General features: G+C 53.1%; 2 protein-coding genes across 4 annotated transcripts; one reads left to right on the top strand and one right to left on the bottom strand.

The window, feature by feature from the left end:
- Positions 1-1,418: 1,418 nt before the first annotated feature.
- Positions 1,419-6,728, bottom strand: Ppm1j (protein phosphatase, Mg2+/Mn2+ dependent 1J). Its single transcript, XM_004641703.1, has 10 exons — positions 6,379-6,728; positions 4,961-5,075; positions 4,179-4,466; positions 3,820-3,932; positions 3,482-3,566; positions 2,652-2,770; positions 2,387-2,450; positions 2,131-2,238; positions 1,853-2,004; positions 1,419-1,720 (listed from the first exon to the last, which is right to left on the bottom strand). The coding sequence occupies exons 1-10, from the start codon at positions 6,702-6,704 to the stop codon at positions 1,573-1,575; spliced, it is 1,518 nt and encodes a 505-aa protein (XP_004641760.1). The 5' UTR covers positions 6,705-6,728; the 3' UTR covers positions 1,419-1,572.
- Positions 6,729-9,922: 3,194 nt separating this feature from the next.
- On the top strand, positions 9,923-19,344 carry Fam19a3 (family with sequence similarity 19 member A3, C-C motif chemokine like). 3 transcript variants are annotated; one of them, XM_023701744.1, is made up of 6 exons: positions 9,923-10,311; positions 11,504-11,561; positions 14,416-14,531; positions 15,243-15,392; positions 16,212-16,336; positions 17,824-19,344. In XM_023701744.1, exons 3-6 carry the CDS (start codon positions 14,417-14,419, stop codon positions 17,833-17,835), a joined length of 402 nt encoding a protein of 133 aa, XP_023557512.1. In that variant the 5' UTR covers positions 9,923-10,311; positions 11,504-11,561; position 14,416; the 3' UTR covers positions 17,836-19,344. The 3 variants fall into 3 exon arrangements, with proteins under 3 accessions (XP_023557512.1, XP_023557510.1, XP_023557511.1); XM_023701742.1 differs by having other exon boundaries at positions 16,212-16,450; XM_023701743.1 differs by having other exon boundaries at positions 16,172-16,336.
- Positions 19,345-19,875: the final 531 nt, after the last annotated feature.

Below are 19,875 nucleotides of genomic sequence, written 5' to 3'. Positions count from 1 at the left end.
CCTGAGTGTCCTGAATTGATTCAAAACATTTACCTTTCATGGTCATTTTGATTTTGAGAAGGATTTTTTTTTTTGGCTGGCTCAGCCTGCCTTAAGTGCGGGTCTGGTAAGGCAGGTGGAGGTGGGTTTCAAACTGTGGTATCCTGGGCCTGATTGCATTTGCATAAGCAGGTGCTCAAACAACTGAGCAAATCGGTAGGCCCCCCTGTCATTTTGATTTCGGAGAAGTCACAAGTTGCACGATGCCAGATCCCATGAACAAGGTTGATGAGAACACACTGCAATGTGTTCACAAGCCTGCTTTTCACTGGCTGGCATTCACTAGCAGTGCTGATTGTAATTTTTTTTTTTTTTTTATTGTATTTTTGATCACACCTCGTAGAAACACTTTCAGAACTGCTTCAGAAATGGCAAGAAAAATGGGATAAGTTTGGGGAGGAGCACTCTGAGGTTGATGAATGGCAGTGTATCTCTTACTATAATTTTTTTTTTATTAATTTAGGACAGGGTGTACAGGGTTTACTACATAGGTCAGACTCATAGCGATTCTCCTGTTTTCAGCCTCCCAAGTGCTGGGATTATAGATGCGCGCCACCACACCCAGTCTTAATTGCAGTCTCAGCGCCCTGGAGGCAGGGCCAGCATGGCAGGCGGGGGATGAAACCCTAGCTGCTGTGCTCTGCCAAAGAAGGCCCTTTAATCCACTGAGCTATCTGGCTGGCCCTTCTTTTTTTTATTTATTTTGTGTGTGTGTTGCCAGCTCAGCCCACCAGGGGGCGGGGCGGGCTGGCATGTCGTGGGGGGGATTGAACCACGGTCCCTGTGCTTTGTTTAGCTTAGCTTGTTCTAAGTAGGTGCTTTAGACCACTGAGCCATCTCACCAGCCCCTGGCCGGCCCTTCTTACTGTAATAAATTTTAAACATCTAAACATTCACCACGTTATTTTATTTACATATTTGTTACAGAGACTCCCTATGCAGCTCAGACTCATAGTGATCCTCCTGTCTCTGACTCCCCAGCACTGGGATTATAGGCATGCGCCACCATGCCCAGTTTTGATGGCCAGCATAGTGTTCTCCTGGGGTTCTGGGACCTGGTACAGCATGTGGTACTGAGGACTGAACCTTGGTCCTTGTGCTTGCCAGGCAGGTGCTTAGACCGCAAAGCTATCTCCCCACCCCCACCACATTATCTTGATCATACCACATTAAGGTCAGAAGTCTGAGCTGCATACAGCAATTTGGAAGATATGAACAGATGGAAACAGCAGAGGTGGATGGGGACCCTCAGTATGAGTGTACTGAGTGGGAAGAGGGGAGGGCACAAGAACCTGTAGAAAACCACAATTTTGGAGCTATTCTAGTATTCTTTTCCACCCTCTTACCTTTCAGTTTCTAATTAAAACAAATAAGACACACATCTTTATTCATCTGGTTTATTTGCCAATAGCTATAATTCTGGTTCTATTAACCTCCCTTTGTCAGTTAAATTGTCACTAAAGAAGGGTCAAGGAAACAACTTCAGAATTTGGGCTGGGAAAGGGGATAGTGGGACAGCTGAAGCTATGCCTGTCAGGAGTAACTGCCTGGCCCTCCCAGGGGGATGACGAAGACCGAGATGTCATCCCCGGAACCAAGCTTGTTGTTGGGGAGACGCCAGCCTCGGTCCCGTGGGGTGCCCCGGGCCCCCAGGACCAGAGCTTGGGCCAGAGCTGTGTACCTGCCAGGAGCACATATGTACGTTTATGTACCAACACGTGGACAGGAAGAGATCCACAGGCCCACATGTGGGGCTCCAAGCATGGCTTCCCTTTCCCCTTTCTGTCACCAGTGCCATTCCCTCACCACCTACCTGCTTGGGTCATTGGGCTCATAGGCTGACAGCACCCTGTCTACTGTGGTGGCCACTTCATGGTCATTGGTGACATCCCACAGGCCATCTGTTCCCAGGACTAGCACATCATCTGGGCAGTGCTCATACTGTGTCAGGTCATAGACTCGTACCTGGTGGGGAAAGATGGCAGAGAAAATTGTGGTATGGGGTTTGTAGGACAAAGCTCCAAAACAAAGGGCAGCCCAAGACCCCCAGAGGTCAAAAAGTGTACGTAAGGGGGATCCCGTAGAGCTCACCTCAGGAAAGCAGGACAGGAAGGGCTTGATGGGCAAGGTAGAACCACAGACCTTAAGGTTGTGGTCTCCTAATCCCCGGGTCACCCCAATGGTGGCCATCACTCTGGCCTGAGGGAAACAAGGAGGGTGCTACTGTTTAAATCTCTCCTAGGCAATCTGAAACCACACAGCCCTCCCACCCCTACCCACAGGTAGAGCCTCCACCTCCCTAGACAACTGGGTCCTCCTGCCCTCTCCCACCTCTACCATAGTTTACCTTTTTGCCCTCCCCACAGACCAGAGGAAACCTGAGGTCCTCCAGCTCGATCTTTTTGTAGGCCCTGGGGAGGGGGGAGTACAGGAGGCATCACCCAGGCATCAAAGATCCTGTCCCCTAGGGCCTGCTCACCCTCATGCAAATTCTCAGAAGGACCATGTCCCCCAACTCCCAGCCTCATCCAGCCTCTAGTTTCCACTTTGCTGCTAATGAGGAACTGGTTATGTTGCCACGGAAACAACCCTAGCTCAGAGGGAAGCCTTACCAGCCAGTCATGTTCTGGTCCCTGTACAGCATCATCTGCCCCAGTTCCTTGGGCTGAATTCTTCGGGGAAACTCGAGGTGGGTGAATTCACTGCCCAGCAGCTCTGGTTTCAGAAAGCCCTAGGGTTGAAAACAGCCAGACAGAGCAGAAGGCCAGAAGGCATTATGCTCAAAGCACATGCAGGGACAATGCACAGATGCCATTAATTATAGGCCCTTAAATAAAGGTTACCACTCTTGTGCACTATTCCAATATTAACATAAATTAACTTGTTTACTCCTCGCAATAGCCCATGAGGCAGGAACTGTGGATGTACAGAGGGGTTAAGGAAATTGTCAAAAGTCACAGCAAAGGGCTGGGGAGATAGCTCAGTAGAATAAGCGCCTGCCCGGCAAGTGCAGGGTCCTGATGAGTTCAATCCCCGGAACCGAAAAAAAAAAAAAAGAAAAAGAAAAACGAAAAAAGTCACAGCAAAGGACCCAAACCAGAACTCAATCCCAGGCAGCCAGGCTCCAAAGCCCACGGGTTTAAAATCTAAGCCAGCTTGCCTTTGAAGGCCTCTGCTCCTCCCTTTCCCCACTTCTGACTACTTCCTTTCTCCACCAGGCCATGGCCAGAGGGCAAAACCAGCCCAGGTTCCTTCCTGCTGCCTGCTGCCACAAGCTCAGCCAGTCTTGAGCTCCATAGTCCACACAGCTGCCTTCCCAGGAGACTCCCATTAGGAAGCTTTCTGCGCGTGTGGTGGGGTGTGAGAACACTCATGAACAGACAGCGCTGAAAGGCTCAGGACCCAATAAAGGCTGGGAGTGGGGAGTTTGGTTCCTACTTACAAGCAACTGAAGACGCTGGCGCTCAGTCTCTGGGGTAAACTCCCGGGACATTGGAATGATTTCACCATTTCGGACAATGATGGCTCTGCCCAGAGAGAGAAAAGCCTGGCTTTTCCCAATACCTTTCATGGAGAATTCCAGAAAGACCAGGCTTTCTCCATAATGACTGTTGAGATGATTAGCCCAGACCCCATCTTTCTTTCCTCAACTCATGGATAGGTCTTATATCTACCCTCCCAAAACTTTCATCTTTAACCTCCACCACCTCACTCTTCCATTCCCACATCTTAGACAGTATGGGCCCTTATCGCCACTTTCAATACCCTCCTCCCCCATACCTGCTGTCGCCTGCATTGGCCACATACACCTTGCCTAGAAGATATACCACAACCAGGGCACAGCAGCCCCCCTCCATCTGGTGGCCACGCCGCTCTCGGGCCATCTGCTCATCCTGCCGAGTAAGAAAGAGTCAAAGGGGGTGGAAGAAGAGCTTCACTTCATAGAGTAGCCCTCTCTACTGCCATCTGCAGAAATTACCTGGCCCAGCCAGGCCACATTGGAGGTAACTGTCCCTTCTCCCTGCTCTCCAAACCAAACTCTGCTCAGGCTCTCAAGGTTACCACCTCAGGCCACCTGACTCCTACAGAGTTGACCAGTTTTCTGTCTAGCAGGCCCTTGGTCCAGGCCACCCACTCACCATGTGCTGGAAGGCATTCTCAATGGCCCCTATGACCAGGCTCTCATGGGTAACTTCCTTCTGCACAGACCAGCAGGGCTGAGGACCAACCAAGTGAGAGGGATCCGAGGAACCTGGGGTCCCAGGGGTAGATGGGAGGCAAAGGGGAGGTGGTGAAGGGTCCTGAAGTATTTCTACTAGGTCCTTCAGCTGCTCCTGGATGTGCCGATGTAACAGCCTAGAGGCCATTTCAGCAGCTCCACCACCTGCATGTCCATCAAATAGGCCCCAGTAGTAGAAGCAGAGTCCCTGGTGGAGGAAAAGGTGGAGTTAAGCCCGTGTGTGTGTGTGTGTGTGTGTGTGTGTGTGTGTGTGTGTGTGTGCAAGCGCGCACGTGCATGTTACGGGAAGAACTCTCTAAGTGTCATAAACATCAGCAGTCTGAGCTTGGTATTAAAGGCAAATTAGATTTATTCATTTATTCACCTAGGGCCTCCTCTATGTCAAGAGAAAGGAAAGTCTCTAGGAAGCCAAAGTCAGAGAATGAGAAATGTGAAAGTCAACAGTGGTGATTAATTAAATCATCCATAAATACACAAGCAGTTTAAGTGGAAAAGTAAACACTTAGGCTGAGTAGAATCTAACAAATTAATCTCAGGTAAGGGTTCCATGACTGAGGAAAGAAGCTAGTGGGTTAGATGGCAGCTGTTCTCCATATATCTCAGATCTAAAACTGGAGGCCTAAAATCCCCAGGGAGAGGTGTCCCTGGGTCTCTAGAAGCTAGGAAAGGGTGAGGGCTTACCTGGCCTCGGCTAGGCTCTCTAGGGGCCCCTGAAACACTCCTGCGGCCTCCCACATACACCACTTCACAGCAAGCCTGGTCCTCATTGTGCCGGCTCTTGCCAGCGTTGATGACCCTGCCAGCCAGAGTAACCACATCAGGTTGGACACTAGATCCGATCCTGGAATGACCCCCACCTTAGACACACAGCCTTTCCTGCCGGCTGGCCAAACTGAAAAAGGTCACAGCCACAGGGGAATCCAGGCCAAGGGAAGAGAAGGGCAGTTCTCAAGGAGTGCTGTCTGGGGGCCAGTCCTCTCCACCTTACAGAAAGACTGCCTGCCTCAGTTTCCTCATTTCTGGCAGGGGAGGCTTCCTCAGTGGTGGTGCTGAAGGAGAGGTTATAGGGGGGTAGGAGGATTTACCTCATCAGCTTCTTCCTTGCTAAATAGGAGCCTATACCTCCAACTCAATCAGTTCTCCCAATACTTTGTCCCCAGCACTCCCCTCGGGGCACATATGTCCTCACCCCAAAAACCACCCAGAGAAAGTTTGTGGCCCTTGGGCTGAGAGGAAGTGTTCCAGCCCCAGAATAAGAAGGAGGAACTGAAAAAGAGCAGGAGTGTGGGCCCACCTGGACTGGACAGAAGCCACGAACCACAAACCCCTCCCACTAGGAAAGCTAAAGGAGACGGTGCCAGGGCCACTGGGCCCCCAGACACCTCCCTCAACGCCCTCTTTTCTGTCAGGGCTTAGCTTTCTGGACAGATCTAAGGACACAGTCTGAGAGCAAGCGGGAGTCTCCGGCGGGCCGGTGAGCAAGGGTCTGTTTCTCGCCTGTCTAGAACAGGTCAGCAGAGTGGCGTCTAAAGGGGACCCTCCCGTTGCCCTATGCGGCCCCTTCCCCCGCCGCGAGAGGCAGGCAGCCTCCTAGTGTCGCGGGCTATTTCTGGGTGTGGAGGGGGAGGGGAACTGTAAGCGGGACAGGGAACTGGGGCGCTGCGGCCATGAAGCGGGTGAGTCCTTCCCACCGCTGCCTCCCACGAAGCAGGAGCCCCTCCGCCCACCCGCTCCGGCTCGCGCCTCTCCTTCCCCTCCCCCCCGAGCACTAAACTGCCGGCCACGACCGAGAACCGGCAACTCATCCTCGGCGGAGCCTCCGCCCTCCGGGCTCGGGGACAGAACGGGGTCCTGAGGCGGCGAGGGTGGGTGAGGGTGGTCAGCAAGCCGCAAGGTCCTGAAGAAGGCGATTCGGGCTGCAGCCGAACCGACAGAGCTGGGATGGGGTGAGGCCCGGAGCCCAGAGGCTCTCAAAGGTCCCGGGAAGGGGGGCTTCTGGCGGCAGCACAGCGCGGGGTATGTCGCACCCCAGCCCGAGATGCTCCACAGAGCTGGGGCGGGAGTCCCGTCCCGGTCTGGGTGCCCCGGGGGGCGCTCACTCGGCGTAGCCCGTGCTCCAGGGCAGGCGACGGCCCGTGTCCGGGGGGCTCTGCACAGCGCGGCCCGCGTGGTCGTCGGCGCGTCGCAGCCCCCCGGGGCTCAGCTGCAGGAAGGTCGGTCTGCAGAAGCTCGTTCGAGCCTCTGTAGTCTTCGCGGGAGCCCCGCTCCTGCTCCCGGGCCTCGCTGGAGGACCCTTAGGCGCCTCTGGAGCGGCGGCGGGTGGTGCCGTGGTCGCACTGGGTAAGTCCGGGGATTTGGGGCTCGGAGGCGGAGCGCCCCCGGAACTCACCAGGTGCGCCAGGGCCGAGCGCACCCGGTTTAGCATGCTGTCTCCCTGCCCCGCCCCGCCCCGGCCCGCCCCGCCCCGGCCCGCCCCGCCCCTGCCAGGCCCCGCCCCCAGCCTCAGTGGGCGGTGCTTCCTGGCCTTGGGTTCCCGCCCTCTGCGTCGCAGAGCCGGGCCAAGGTCTCCCCGAGAACGACCCTACCAGCTCTGGGCCTTTTCCCCATTCCATTTCGGCCTTGCCCTGCCCTAGTTTCTCAGGGCAAGAAAGGTCTGTTGTGAGAAGGGCGCAGTTGTGCCGTAGGTAGGTTAGACATCAGCTAGAACTTCCCCTTGTGAGGGTGGAGGACGCGGCGAGTGGATCTGCAGGGCTTCGGAGCTGACGGCTTCAGAGCGAAACCACAGCTCTGGGCTGCTGGGTGCGAAGCGCCTGGTGTGATCGCACCTCTGGCAGGGGCTGCTGAGGCGTGAGGAGTGGAGAGCTAGTGTGGGGCGGGGAGGGTTGGTAACCAGGCGGGCGCGAAGGTGCTGCGCCCTCCAAAGACCACCTCCACATCCAGGAGACCGGCTGGAGCTGACGTCCTACTTTCTCAGGGCAGCACCCCTCCCCCACCTAGAGCTCCCCTAACGAGTTAGCAAGGATAACAACATAACTGCTACTAACTGAAGGGAACGCTGGGTCCCATACATTAGTGATCGCGCACCGACCCTTAAGGTGGATTTTCATTGTACCCATCTTACACGTAAATGACAGGACGCGCCTGTCATTTTACCTGACTTGCCCCCAAGAAGTCACACAGCCCATGAGAAATCACACTCATCTGTTCCTGACACCCAAAGCCAGTTCTGATGACCGAGAGCTGTTTTCTCGGAATGGGTAAGTGAGGAGACAGGGCAGGGAGAGGAACGGGATTTCTGGCCTCCTCCCCACCCTCCTGTTAGGGCCGAGGCTGAGTGTGTAGGGATGCTGAGCAAGTTCTTTCGCTACCACCAGGAGGAGACAGAGGCCAGCCCAAGCGACCCGGGTGGGCTGCCAGCGGTTTCTGCCTTCTGCCCCCAGGGGTGTGGAGGGAGGCTGTTACTGATCGGACACAGGAAGCGCTGCAGCCCTAAACATGGTATCAGGGGAGTTGATCATGGGCCCTCAGAGACAGCGGCACAGTTCCAATGAAGCCAAGGCCCTGTGGGGGTAGCCACGGGGGCCCACTGGCACCCATGGTTGGGGCTCTACCTCTAAGAACACTGGCTGCTTCCTGATTTGCCCTATCGCTTCCCTGGCTAAACGATGTCCCCAGAAGAGCTGGCTTTCCTGGCAGCTGCCAAATAAAAATTCCACAATGGCCATTCAGCTTTGTAGACTTGCTGTCATTATGCCTAAGGTTGAGCAGAAAGTCAAGGAGAACAAAGTCACAAGGGGTGGGGGTGGGGAGGCAGAACCAAAGACACAGAACAGCAAAAGCAGACGAAGAACACATTGCTGTTGTGGTTGTTTCCCCCATTTGGGAAAGACTGGAGCCAGCTCATGAATGGCATAGCATCAGCAGCGAGCCAGAGCCCGAAGGAAACATACGTAACCCTTGGTGATTATTTAGTAGGGGACAGTTTGCTTTCCACATCTAAGGGTCATCCAGTTCCTTATTCCCTGCTCTTCACAACCATGGTGTGGCTGAGAATGTGGGTTACACAGCTGGGTCCTGGAGACCCTCAGCTCCAGCCCCAGACACGCAGCAGGGCAGCAGACAGCTCCCTTGGGCTCCCCATGGCCCTCCACCTCCACCCAAACCCCGGCACTTTTGTCTCCCAGAGCTTCTCACCTGTTCCTCATGCCATTGCACCTACTTCTTCCTGCCAGCCCCTCATCTGGTGAGAAGGGCATCACCTTGAGATATCCTGGAGGCTGCGCAGGGGAAGGGGACATGGTGGGATTCTTACCCTGGCTGGGTAACACTGCTCAGTGTCTGTCCCTGGCAGGGAAGAGCCAGAGAGCTTCCAGACAGGCTTTTTTTTTCTTCCTGGTACTTGGGATTGAATTCAGGACCCTGTGCTTGCCAGGCAAACACTAATTCTACTGAGCTATCTCCCTGGCCCCCAGACAGACTCTTTCTATTTTTATTTATTTTTTTATTTTATTTTATTTTTTTTGTTCCTCGCATGCCTTCAGGGCACGTTTGGCCAGCGGGAGAGTTGTGAGGTTCGAACTCCAGCCATCTGAGGCTGACAGCTTTGTGGAAGCAGCCACTTAAACAACTGAGCTAGGCCCAGGCCCCCTTATTTTTATTTTTTATTGTTATTTATTTTTTATTTTGGTGGAACTGGAGATTGAACTCAGGTCCTTGTGCTTGCCAGGCAAGTGTTTATTCTATGGAGCCATCACCTTGCCCCCGCCCCACAAGGCTCTTAATCCCAGGTCCCCTGCAGTGGCTCAGGAGCCAGAGGTGGGGTTCTTACTCCTGCTTGTCCTCATTATCCCACCTCTGTGGCTCCCTACACAAAAAGACAAGTCCCTACTGTGAAGGACGAATGTACAAAAATCTCTGCTTCTCACATCCAAAATATAATCCTATAGGGCTGGGGACTTATCTCAGCGGTACAACACCTGCGATTCCCAGTACCAAGACACACACACACAAAAAAAAATTTAAATATAACCGTGTAAATAATTGTACAATTTCAATTATGTCACAATTATTCTGCTGAAGAAATGGGGTCCCAGGGTTGTCCCAGAGTATGATTTCCAAGTGGATATTTGCTTCCGTCCTCCAAGGGACCAGCCTACTGCAGCCTTGCACCCACTCCTAATCCCGTGGCCCTCCCTGTGCCCAGGGCCCTACTCCTAGGGTGGCAGTGCAGTACCTCCTAACCCCTCCTGGACGCAAGTCAAGGGGAGATCTGCACAGCCTCCGGAGTGCTCTGCATCGGGTTCGACAGCAAGCACTACAGGACCTAGCTCCTTTTGGCCTGAGTACTTTGAAGTAGCAATCAACAGTTAATGAAAAAAACTGTTTTTTTTTTTTTTTGAGTTCAGATTTAAACCTAAATAGCACACGCCTAGTGCCAACCGAATTGGGCAGTTCTGTTCAGAAGGTTGAAAGCTCAAAACCCCCGCGGTCTGGGCACTGAGTCCGCACTCCCAGCCCTCTGCACCCCACCTCCTCTTCCCTCCCTTGAGCCACAGTGGTTGACGCCGTCCCAGACCTGGAGAGTTTGGAAGGACCTCCGACAGCGGAGTTGCCTGCACCAGCAAGCTGTACTCCCCGGCCCAATCCACCGCCAGGGGCCGCTGCGTGCCAGCTGCACCCGGCGGGCGCCCCGCACTGTTCCCGAGAAGGCGGTGACGCCCGCTCCGGGCTACGGGAGCTGGGGCGGCCGGCAGCCCGGAGCAGCGGTGGCGGCTCATGCTCCCAGGCCCGCTGGCGAGAGGCTTGGAGAGAACCAGTCGGCATACTCACGGCCGGCAGGCTAGGCCGGAGCGACCCGGAGCCTGGAGCCCGGTCCTGCCGTCTTGGAGTCTCGATAACTTGGCAAGCGAGGGACAGAGCTCTGGACCAGACAGCGCCTAAGTTGGGACCTGCCTTTCAGGTCTTGGTCCCAGGACGGCAGGGAGGAAGAACCTCAGGTTCGCAGGCTGGCCAGTGGGGCCGCGGAGGGGCAGGTAGGTCCCAGTGTGGGGGCGGCGTAGGCTTTGGGGGCCCGAGGGAGCGCTGGAATGAATGGGTATCAGAGCCCAGAACAGCGGTTCTTGGTGTTCACAGCCTCAGGTTCCGCTTGAAAGCCAAGGCAGCGGGGGGAGGCCTCAGGACGAGTTCTAGAAGCTGCTTTTTTCCAGCTCCCTCTGGGCAAGAACTAGGGAGCCAGAGATTTTTGGTCCCAGCTTCCTCTTCCCCTTCTGGGCCCTGGGGTTCACAGAAGAGCTGGGGAAGTTGGGTTTGCACCTCAGTGAGAAATGGGCTCCTCTGAGGAAAGACAAAGCTTCATTCGTAGTGGCTAAAGCAAGGGCTCCTGAGGGGTGCAGGAGAGGTGGGATCTATTCAAAAAGAGGTGTACCTGGAAGGATGGGAGTTGTCCTCCGAGCACACCCCCTAGTTTAGCTACCCCACTGCCCGCTCCAGGCCCCCTTCTCCTGGGAGCTAGAACACCCAGGGCTCTCACTTCTTCCTGGCTTCACCATCCTTGTGTTTGTTTATGTCTCTGTGGTGACTGGGAGAGAAGTGCTGGGGTTGGGGTCTCTGAGGGCCCAGAGACCTGGTACACCCCACTGGAGCTCTCTACAGTGGAATGATGTTGACAATGACAGAACTGAACCAGTTCCATTGAAGACCAGGAAACAAGTGCAGTAGGGCAGGGGTGGGATGCTGGTGCTAAGAGTTGAGGGCTGGGGAGATGGCTCAGTGGAATAAGTGCTTCCCTGACAAGCGCAAGGGCCTGAGTTCAATCCCTGGCTCCGCAAAAAAAAAAAAAAAAAGAGAGAGAGATGAGATAGAGGATTCAAGGCTTCAGGGCACCTCCATGGACCTCCTCCCACAGGAAACTGATGCACTGGCCCTCAGCTGTGTGCCAAGGCCAGAGATGGCAACGGTGATTCTTTGCCCCCCTCCTGCCTGGCTTCAGGCCTGAGGCAGAGAAACTCCCAGCTGCCCACCATGTTTCCAGAGTCAGACCGCCCCTGTGCCCTTTCTAGGGCAGAGGAAGAGACTTGGCCCTGGCCCTGTTTCAGTTTGGACAGCACTTCAGGGCCCAGCCCAACCTCCTGCCCTCTCTCAAGCTTTGCTTCACCTGTTCCAGGGCCAAGGGCTTCCTCCGTCCCTTGCTCCCCCACTCGACCCCATGCTTTCATGCTTGCCCAGGTGGAGTAAGTCTGAGGCCATCAGATGACCAGACAGACACTGAAGGATCCCAAAGAAGGTAAGTGAGGAACCTGTTGACATTGGGATGGGGACAAGGGCGAGGGAGATGGAGATCAGGCATCCCATCCTTGGTTTGGCCTGTGGGATTCCAGAACTGTCTGGCCTTGAGAGAGTTCAGCAGTGCTCCAAAGGGGTAACAGAGCAGTAGACTCAGTCACCCGGGCTTACTCCTGAGCTTGGGGCCTCCCTACTCCTGGGACCACGCTTAACCCCCCCACCCCTGTGGCCAGACAACCCCCAGCTACTTTGCGCTTCTTCCCTTGTTCTTCTCTTCCTTTCTGGCTCCCCGTTTCTACCTCACCCCGTGGGATAGATTTTTGAGGCTTGCGGCTTGAACTATTATGGGTGGAGGAGGAGAAGGAGTCTGAGAGCAGAAGCCAGGTAGGGCAGGGTGCAGAGGGCAAGCTGCTGGGCCGCCAGGCCCTGGGCAAGTCCTTTGACCTCCATTAACCTCCGTTTTATTTCTTTCTTATATTTTATTTCGTGGGAAAAATGTAAAACAAATTTTCATAACCAAGTTACAGGAGAATAACAATTGCATGTTACGTATCACCTTTAAAGTAGCTGCTTAGTGTACAAAATATGGGCATAACGCTTTCTCCCATCAATATTAACACAAACCTTCCTTTTTAATGAACTGAGACACTAATAATGTAACTGACTTGCACTTTTCCCCTCTTCCCTCCATTCTCTTTTCACTCATCCTAGTTTATTCGGGTTTTTTTTGTTTGTTTGTTTTTTGGGGTTTTTTTTTTGGCGGAACCAGAGACTGAACTCAGGCACTTGCACTTGCCAGGCAAGCGCTTATTCTACTGAGCCATCTCCCCAGCCCCTCATCCTAATTCATTCTTTTGAACAATTTCTTCCCATTTCTCAACATCTATTGTACATTCTGGTTATTATTTACTCTTTCAGTTTCTCCCACCAGGGAGACAATACAATGTTTATACACGTGAGTCTGATTTATTTCACTTATGGGTATGATCTCAAGTTGCATCCATTTGCCTATAAAAGTCTTGTTTATCTTTTTGGGGGGTAATACTCCATGATATAAAAATACCTCATCATGGCTCAGTGGTGTAAAGCACCTACTTAGAACAAGCTTAGCAAAGCACAGGGACCGCGGTTCAATCCCCCAGCTCTACATGCCAGCCAGCCCCGCCCCCTGGTGGGCTGAGCTGGCCACACACACACACACACACACACACACACAAATAAAATAATAAAAAAATAAAAATACCTCATCTATTTCTCAGCTGATAGACATTTCTCTCTTTTCAAATGTAAATTCTGTGCCATGTGTGTTCGTACGTGTGTATAATCCTACCTGGAAGGCTGAGGCAGGAGAATTGCCATGAGTCACGGCCAGCCTGGAATATGTAGTAAGCTCAAGACCAGCCTGAACACATAGTGAGACTCTGTCTCGAACAAAACAAAACAAAATAAATTTTGCTTAAATTTAAAAAGAACTTGGGGGGAAAAAGAAATGCCCTTCATGGGGGCCGGGGAGATGTCTCAGTGGAATAAGCGCTTCCCTGGCAAGCGCAAGGGCCTTAGTTCAATCCCCAGTTCTGCCAAAGAAAGAAAAAGAAATGCATGCCCTTCAGCCTCTGTCTCCTAGCCAACTAGTTTCCTTTTTTTTTTTTTTTAAATTTTATTTATTTCTTTGTGTGTGTGTGTGTGTGTGTGTGGCCAGCTCAGCCCACCAGGGGGCGGGGCTGGCTGGCATGTGGTGCTGGGGGATTGAACCGCAGTCCCTGTGCTTTGCTAAGCTTGTTCTAAGTAGGTGCTTTAGACCACTGAGCCATCTCTCCAGCCCCTCCCCCCTTTTTTTAATGTATTTGGTACAGGGTCTCACTATACAGCTCAGACCTGTAGTGATCCTGTTTTCAGCCTCCCAGCACTGGGATTGCAGGTGTGCACCACCACACCTGGTCTCTGGAGGCCGGTTCAGTGTGCCTGGTGCAGCGTGTGGTGTCAGGGATCGAACTCTGGTCCCAGCACTTGCCTAAGCAGATGCTTGGTCCATGGAGCTATCTTGCTAGCCCAGTTCTCCTTCTTAATGGCAAACACTATTGGTAGTTTTTGTGTTCATTTTCCAGGGACAGTTTAAGCATCTTCAAGCAACACAGATGCTCTTTCATGTGCTGCACAGAAAACGTTCACATTTTGCTTTTTCCCCTTTCATGGTGAATTACCACTGAAGATCACTGTGTGTACCATTACCCAAAGACCCTTCCCCACTGTTTTGTTACCATTGTGTGGAAGGGACTGCACCTGTTCAGGTTCTCTACAGTGCCCTCGGACAGTCTTTTTTTTTTTTTTTTTCTTTCAGTATTGGGGATTGAACTCAGGACCCTGCACTTGCCAGACAAGCGCTTATTCTACTGAGCTATCTCCCCAGCCCCTGAGACAGTCTTTTTTGATGGTTGTTTGGATTGTGCTCCAGCTTTTTGAGCTTTCACCTGCTCTTCTGTAAAATAAGTGATAAGAGTTCTGCTTTGCAGCACAAAACGGGCATGCCTGTGAAGTGCACAGGTCGGGAGAGCATAACATGGCAGTCAGCAGTGTTCCTCCTCCCATGTCACAGCCTTCTAGTTCACTCCTCGGGGCCATTTTAAAGGTTACCTTGTCCATAAGCTGTCCCTTCCTGCTCCCGGGTCCTGCTAGAGCGCTGCTTCCTGCAGTGACCTCACGCATGACTGCAGGCTGCCTGGGGACAAGGTGTGCATCCTCCTGGAGGTCATGGCCTGGGGACAGGGTGTCCTGTGGGCATGGCACAGAGAAGGGGCTTAGTGGGCCAAGGAAGCTGCTGCCTGAGGCTGGAGCAGGCTATGTGTTTCTCTCCACAGGATGAGCTGGAGGGCCATGCAGAACTGGAGCCCAGGGGGCTGGCTGCTAGCACTTGTCCTGGCCAGGCTGTGGACCTGCCTGGCTTTGGCTTCCTTAGGGCCTCCAACTGCCACAGGTTTGGGACAGGCGGTAGGATTGGGACCTGCAGAGCTGACAATACCCACCCCACCCCACCCCCATCCCACACATTCCGAGCAGCTCTCTGAGATAGACTAAAATCCACAGATTTCAGGGTTCTGGTAATTCCTGTCTGCCACCCAGGAGGTTCTGTTCCTTCTGCTGTCTCAGCCAGGAGAAGCTCTGGGCAGACCACTGCTCTGCATCTCTTCCATTGTGGAAGGAGTTCTGCATGGAGGGGGTTGGGTGGGGGGAGCTTAAGTCTACCCTCCTGGCCTAATTCTGGGGTTTTCCTTCTGGGATGGCTAAAGCCTATGTAAGCGGATGATCCTCCCTGCGCCATGTAAGCCCTGGGGCCCCTGCCCACACCCTGAGAAAGCAGGAACGTAGGGGCTGGTGTAGGATGTCAGATTTGTTTCTGCCCAAGCGTTAGGCTCTGCCAAAGGGAGATAAGTATACATGGTCTCCCTGGGCAGGGGCAGGAGGATGTCACCCTCTTCTTCATCCCTTGACATTGGAAATCTTTCACACTTATCCTACTGGGTCTCAAGCAAGTGAGGCAAGCATTCCACCGCTGAGCTACCTTCCCACCCTCAGAAATCACTTAACCTTTTCCCAAGCAGGGAAGAGGAGGTGGAGGGCCACGAGGGGTGGGGAGCAAGTTTGGGGGCCTGGGCTGGGGCCTGATCTTATACAGCTGGCCCCTCAGTCCTGGTAAAGCAGGGCACCTGTGAGGTGATTGCCGCTCATCGCTGCTGCAACCAGAACCGCATTGAGGAGCGCTCCCAGAAGGTCAGGTGCTCCTGCCTTTCTGGCCAGGTGGCTGGTACTACGCGGGCAGAGCCCTCCTGTGTGGATGGTGAGTGAGAGGCCAGGCCCTGGGCGGGCGGGAGGCCATGAGCAGAGAGATGAGGAGGTCTGTTCTGGCCTCGCCATCTGCTGGGGCTCCAGTTTCATAGCCATCTCAAGGCTTTCGTGATCAGAGTCTCAAATGATGAGTCACTCTCTTGGGGAGAGGAGGGTGAGACAGTCAGCCAGGGTCACAGACAGGGAAAACTCTTGTTAGACAGCTATCCTCCCAGCACGCCGCAGCCGGGCACACAGACAGCTGCGCTCCCTCCTGTACTGTGCTACCTGCCCCACACGAATGCTGCAGACCGGCTGTCAGCCCCCGCTCCTTTCCGCAGCCTCGTCCACGCTCCCTCTCAGTCTCAGCCCTGCCTCCACGCTCTCCTCTCATGGCCATGTGGATGTCCTTCCCACCTCCCCCCACACGTGTGTCCTCCTGCTCATGAGGCCCAATACCATCTCCTGTGCTCATGCACACTCCTGCTCTTCCGGCTCCTCTGTAGGGCCCACACCCTTGCTCACACCTACCAAAGGGTCTGCTGAAGCTTGTGCGTCTGTGCAAATGACACACTTGCCTCAGAGGTTAGTCGGGATCTTTGCAGAGGTGCAGAGAGCTGTGGCAATGCCCTTGCTAGGGTATGTCCCAGGCTTCAGCCTCAGAACAATGCTGCCTGTCTACGTAGTGCACGGCAGGGGGAGACAAGGGAAAGGCGAAGCCGCAAGCCAGGGTGTGTGGGAATGGGCAGTGCTGCTGCTACCCCCTCTTGCCTGCCTGCTGTGTTCTCACAGAGAGCTCAGAGCTGTGTTCCTGCCTCCTCCTGCTCCGCAGCCTCCATCGTTCTCCAGAGGCGGTGGTGTCACATGGAGCCCTGCCTGCCAGGGGAGGAGTGCAAGGTGCTGCCGGACCTGTCCGGATGGAGCTGCAGCAGCGGACACAAAGTCAAAACCACCAAGGTATCCAGCCAGGTGGACATTTCACCTACCCCTCCTCCTTCGCCTTCACTTGGGATGGAAAGCAGGCAGAGGAGCTGCAGGACTCCAGGGTGGCAGTGTTCAAAGGAGGGATTGGTGAGCCAGAAGACTGTGCCCCAGATAGTCCTTCCGGGTCCATCCTGAACGTGGGGCTTGGAGTTACGGCCTTGGACCTGAAACCCAGTGTGTTCTTCTGGGCAGATTCTTGGTATTCCCTGTGCCTCAGTTTCCTCATTTTTGGCTAGAGGAACTTCACTCCCAGAAAGTGCCAGATCTGTAAAAACAAAGCAGAGGCCAGGCACATAGGTGTGCACCTGCAAACCCAGGTACTTGGGACACTGATTGCAAGTATGAAGGCAGTCTGGGCCAATACTGATATCCTGATTCACAAGAGTAAAATAAAAATGGCTAGGGGCTGGTGAGATGGCTCAGTGGTCTAAAGCACCTACTTAGAACAAGCTAAGCTAAGCAAAAGCACAGGGACCGCGGTTCAATCCCCAGCACCACATGCCAGCCAGCCCCGCCCCCTGGTGGGCTGAGCTGGCCCCCTCCACACACACAATAAATAAATAAATAAATTTTAAAAAAAATGGCTAAGGATATAGCTCAGTGGTAGAACATTTGCCTAGCAGGCCTGGATTCAATTCCTACACACACACACACACAGAGAGAGAGAGAGAGAGAGAGAGAGAGAGAGAGAGAGAGAGAGAGAGAGAATTGATCAAATTATTTAGAAAATTCACAGAAGGAGTCTATTTCTATTTCAGTTCCCATTACAGAAGCCACTGTGCCAACTACCTCTGCCATGGACCACCACAACCACACTCACCCCACTGCCACGATTAGTAACTCCCTATAGGCCCTACCTACCTTTCTCCAGTCCAATTGCTCTGTCTGTGGTGAAAGAACACAAGAGTGTTTTTATTTCACGGTTTGCTGCCATCTGTTTGTGCACATGAGTGACAGTGCAGGGCCAACCAAAGCACTGCCTTCTGCCTTCGCTCTCCACACTCATTGCAAACAGGCAGACAGACAGAAGGAAAGGTGGTTTCCAGGGTTCTGAAGAAAGCAACTGTTTTCATAGAGCACAGAATGAAAGGAGCCACCCCAGGAAACTGTTTGGCTAGACATAAAGCATCCTGCCTGAAAGCAGGGAAAGGAAATAGCCATTCTCAGTTATATTTAAGCCTACAGAAGAGCGCTACTCATTGTAGAACTCGACATCTGCCACCAAGTTATAGCTTCACTGGTAGTCTGTAAGGCTGATCACTGCACTAAGACTCAGAAATCGGTGGTGATGAGGCTGCCTGGTTTGTATGCATGGGCCACCAGGCTACACTTTCCAAGCCAGGACTGCTTTAGGACAAGGAAACCAGTGCCTAAGTAACCTGCGCATCATGGGGAGCCTCTGTGTGCTGTAAGTGACCCACATTGCCTGCTCTAACCTTCCTCTATCACTTGCCCTATAGGTCACACGATAGCTCTTGCAAGTCATGGCTGAGGACAGGTTTGATTAAGCCCTGGACTGAAGAATGGCACTTAGCCATTGGTCAGCAAATATGGGGACACATGCTTCATGACAAATGCAACATCGGTCACTCGAGGGACATTTGAATCTGCTTGGCAGATGTGATGCATCTCTAACCACCATTCCTAGACTGCTATGTGCTTGTGGAGACAAACACAAAGCTCAAGACACAATCCTTGCTCTTAAGGAATGGCCAGTCAAGTTGGGGAATTGATGGCCAATAGTTTAGATAATTCAGAGTATATGTCATGGCTTCTGCAGTGGGCAGGGTAGGGGCTTGGCGGTGAGACTTCCATACCTCTTCGCCATCTACTGACCTCAGGGCACAAAGGCAAGAGGTCACGTTTGGCATCTTCTCCTCACATCCTTCACATCAGTCCTGAATCTCCACCAATCTGTGACCGTGTCGAAGGCAAGCACTCTCATATATGCCAGGCAAGCAGGATCTCAGATGGGACGGATTGATTTGCAGAAGGCAGGAAAGATGAAGTTGAACGACTTTCCAGCAAAACATCTGCAGAGCGTAGCATGCGTTGGGTGTTCATTGGGTGTGGAATGAGCAGGACCTTAGAATCTTTCTTGCTCCTTCAAGCCCCTTGGGGTATCATTCATTTTTTGTTTGTTTTTGTTTTTGTTTGCAGAACCAGGGATTGAACTCAGACCCTTGCGCTTGCCAGGGAAGCATTTATTCTACTGAGCCATCTCCCGGGCTCCCTCATTTGTTTGTTTTGAAAGATGAGGAAACTGAGTCCCACAGTGGTGGGGTGATTTGCCCAAATCTCACAACCCGGGTTCCCAAATCTGACTGTGTCCTTCCACTAGAGCAGATGTTGATCCACTAGAGCAACCTGTTCCTTCCATGTTAATTTTTTTTCAAGTACTGGTCCCTGTAAAACACTGGCTGAGTAGCAGTACACTTTGCTCAGAACATGCTAGAGTGTGGACTTCGACCAAAGCTTTGTTCTCCTGTCCAGAGTAATCCAGAGTACCTACGCCCCAGGGTATAGAGTCACTTGGTCTCCACTCTGCCCCTCACCCCCAAAATTCCACACAGGCTGACAGCCTTGAGGTCACTCAGCCCAGTTAGACCCTGGAACTCTGAGCTTGCATCACTGCTGCCTGAGGCTGCTCAGAGCCCTCATTCCTCAGAGGCTGTGCTGAGACAGAAGCTGTGGCAGGCTGGATCCTAGTCCAGATTTGAGGGTCAGAACATTCAGGCTGGCGCCTGTAATGGCTTGGGGATAACAATGGGGCTCCATGCCTGTGCGTGATACTGGGGCCTTAGAGGGCAGGGTGTCATTAGTGATTAACCTGGGAGCTGTTGAATTCCAACCCTTAGAGAAGGTGATTCTGATGATGGTGTGAGGCTGAAAATGTTTCTTCACCTACATCACACAGCAGAGCTAAAGCTGTTGTTGGCTGACCTCACCTACCGCAGTGTGTTTGGATTTTGTTTTTGGTAATGGAGTGAATTGGGGCTGGAGAGATGGCTCAGTGGTCTAGAGCACCTACTTAGAACAAGCTTAGCAAAGCACAGGGACCCCGGTTCAATCCCCCAGCACCACATGCCAGCCAGCCCCGCCCCCTGGTGGGCTGAGCTGGACACACACACACACACATAAATAAATAAATAAAATTTTAAAAAAATCTAAAAAAAAATGGAGTGAACCGTGATGTGAGCTGATTGCTGAACTGTGAAGTACAGAGCCCTGACAACCCAAGTCTTTGCATATGGTGAGCTCGTGGGGCAGTCATGAAGGAGCTGACCAAAGGCTGTCATTGCCTCCTTCAAGGCTGGGGGATGGAGGCTGAAGGATGGTATAGAAATATAGATTTGAGACAAAAGCCTAATGTCCCAAAAGAGCAAGGAACAATAGACAGAGCCGGAGGAGAGCTGCTGTGTGTCACTTGTAAATTCCTGGCAAGCTGGGATTCAAGGCTGTAGATAACAGCTTCTCCTGCAGGCGCCCTGTTCTTTGATCCCTTGCTTGGG

Source organism: Octodon degus, unplaced genomic scaffold, assembly GCF_000260255.1.
Source record: "Octodon degus isolate 3935 unplaced genomic scaffold, OctDeg1.0 scaffold00140, whole genome shotgun sequence".
NCBI lineage: Eukaryota > Metazoa > Chordata > Mammalia > Rodentia > Octodontidae > Octodon > Octodon degus.
Note: the sequence above shows the minus strand (reverse complement) of the source record. Positions and strands in the feature narration are given on the sequence as shown.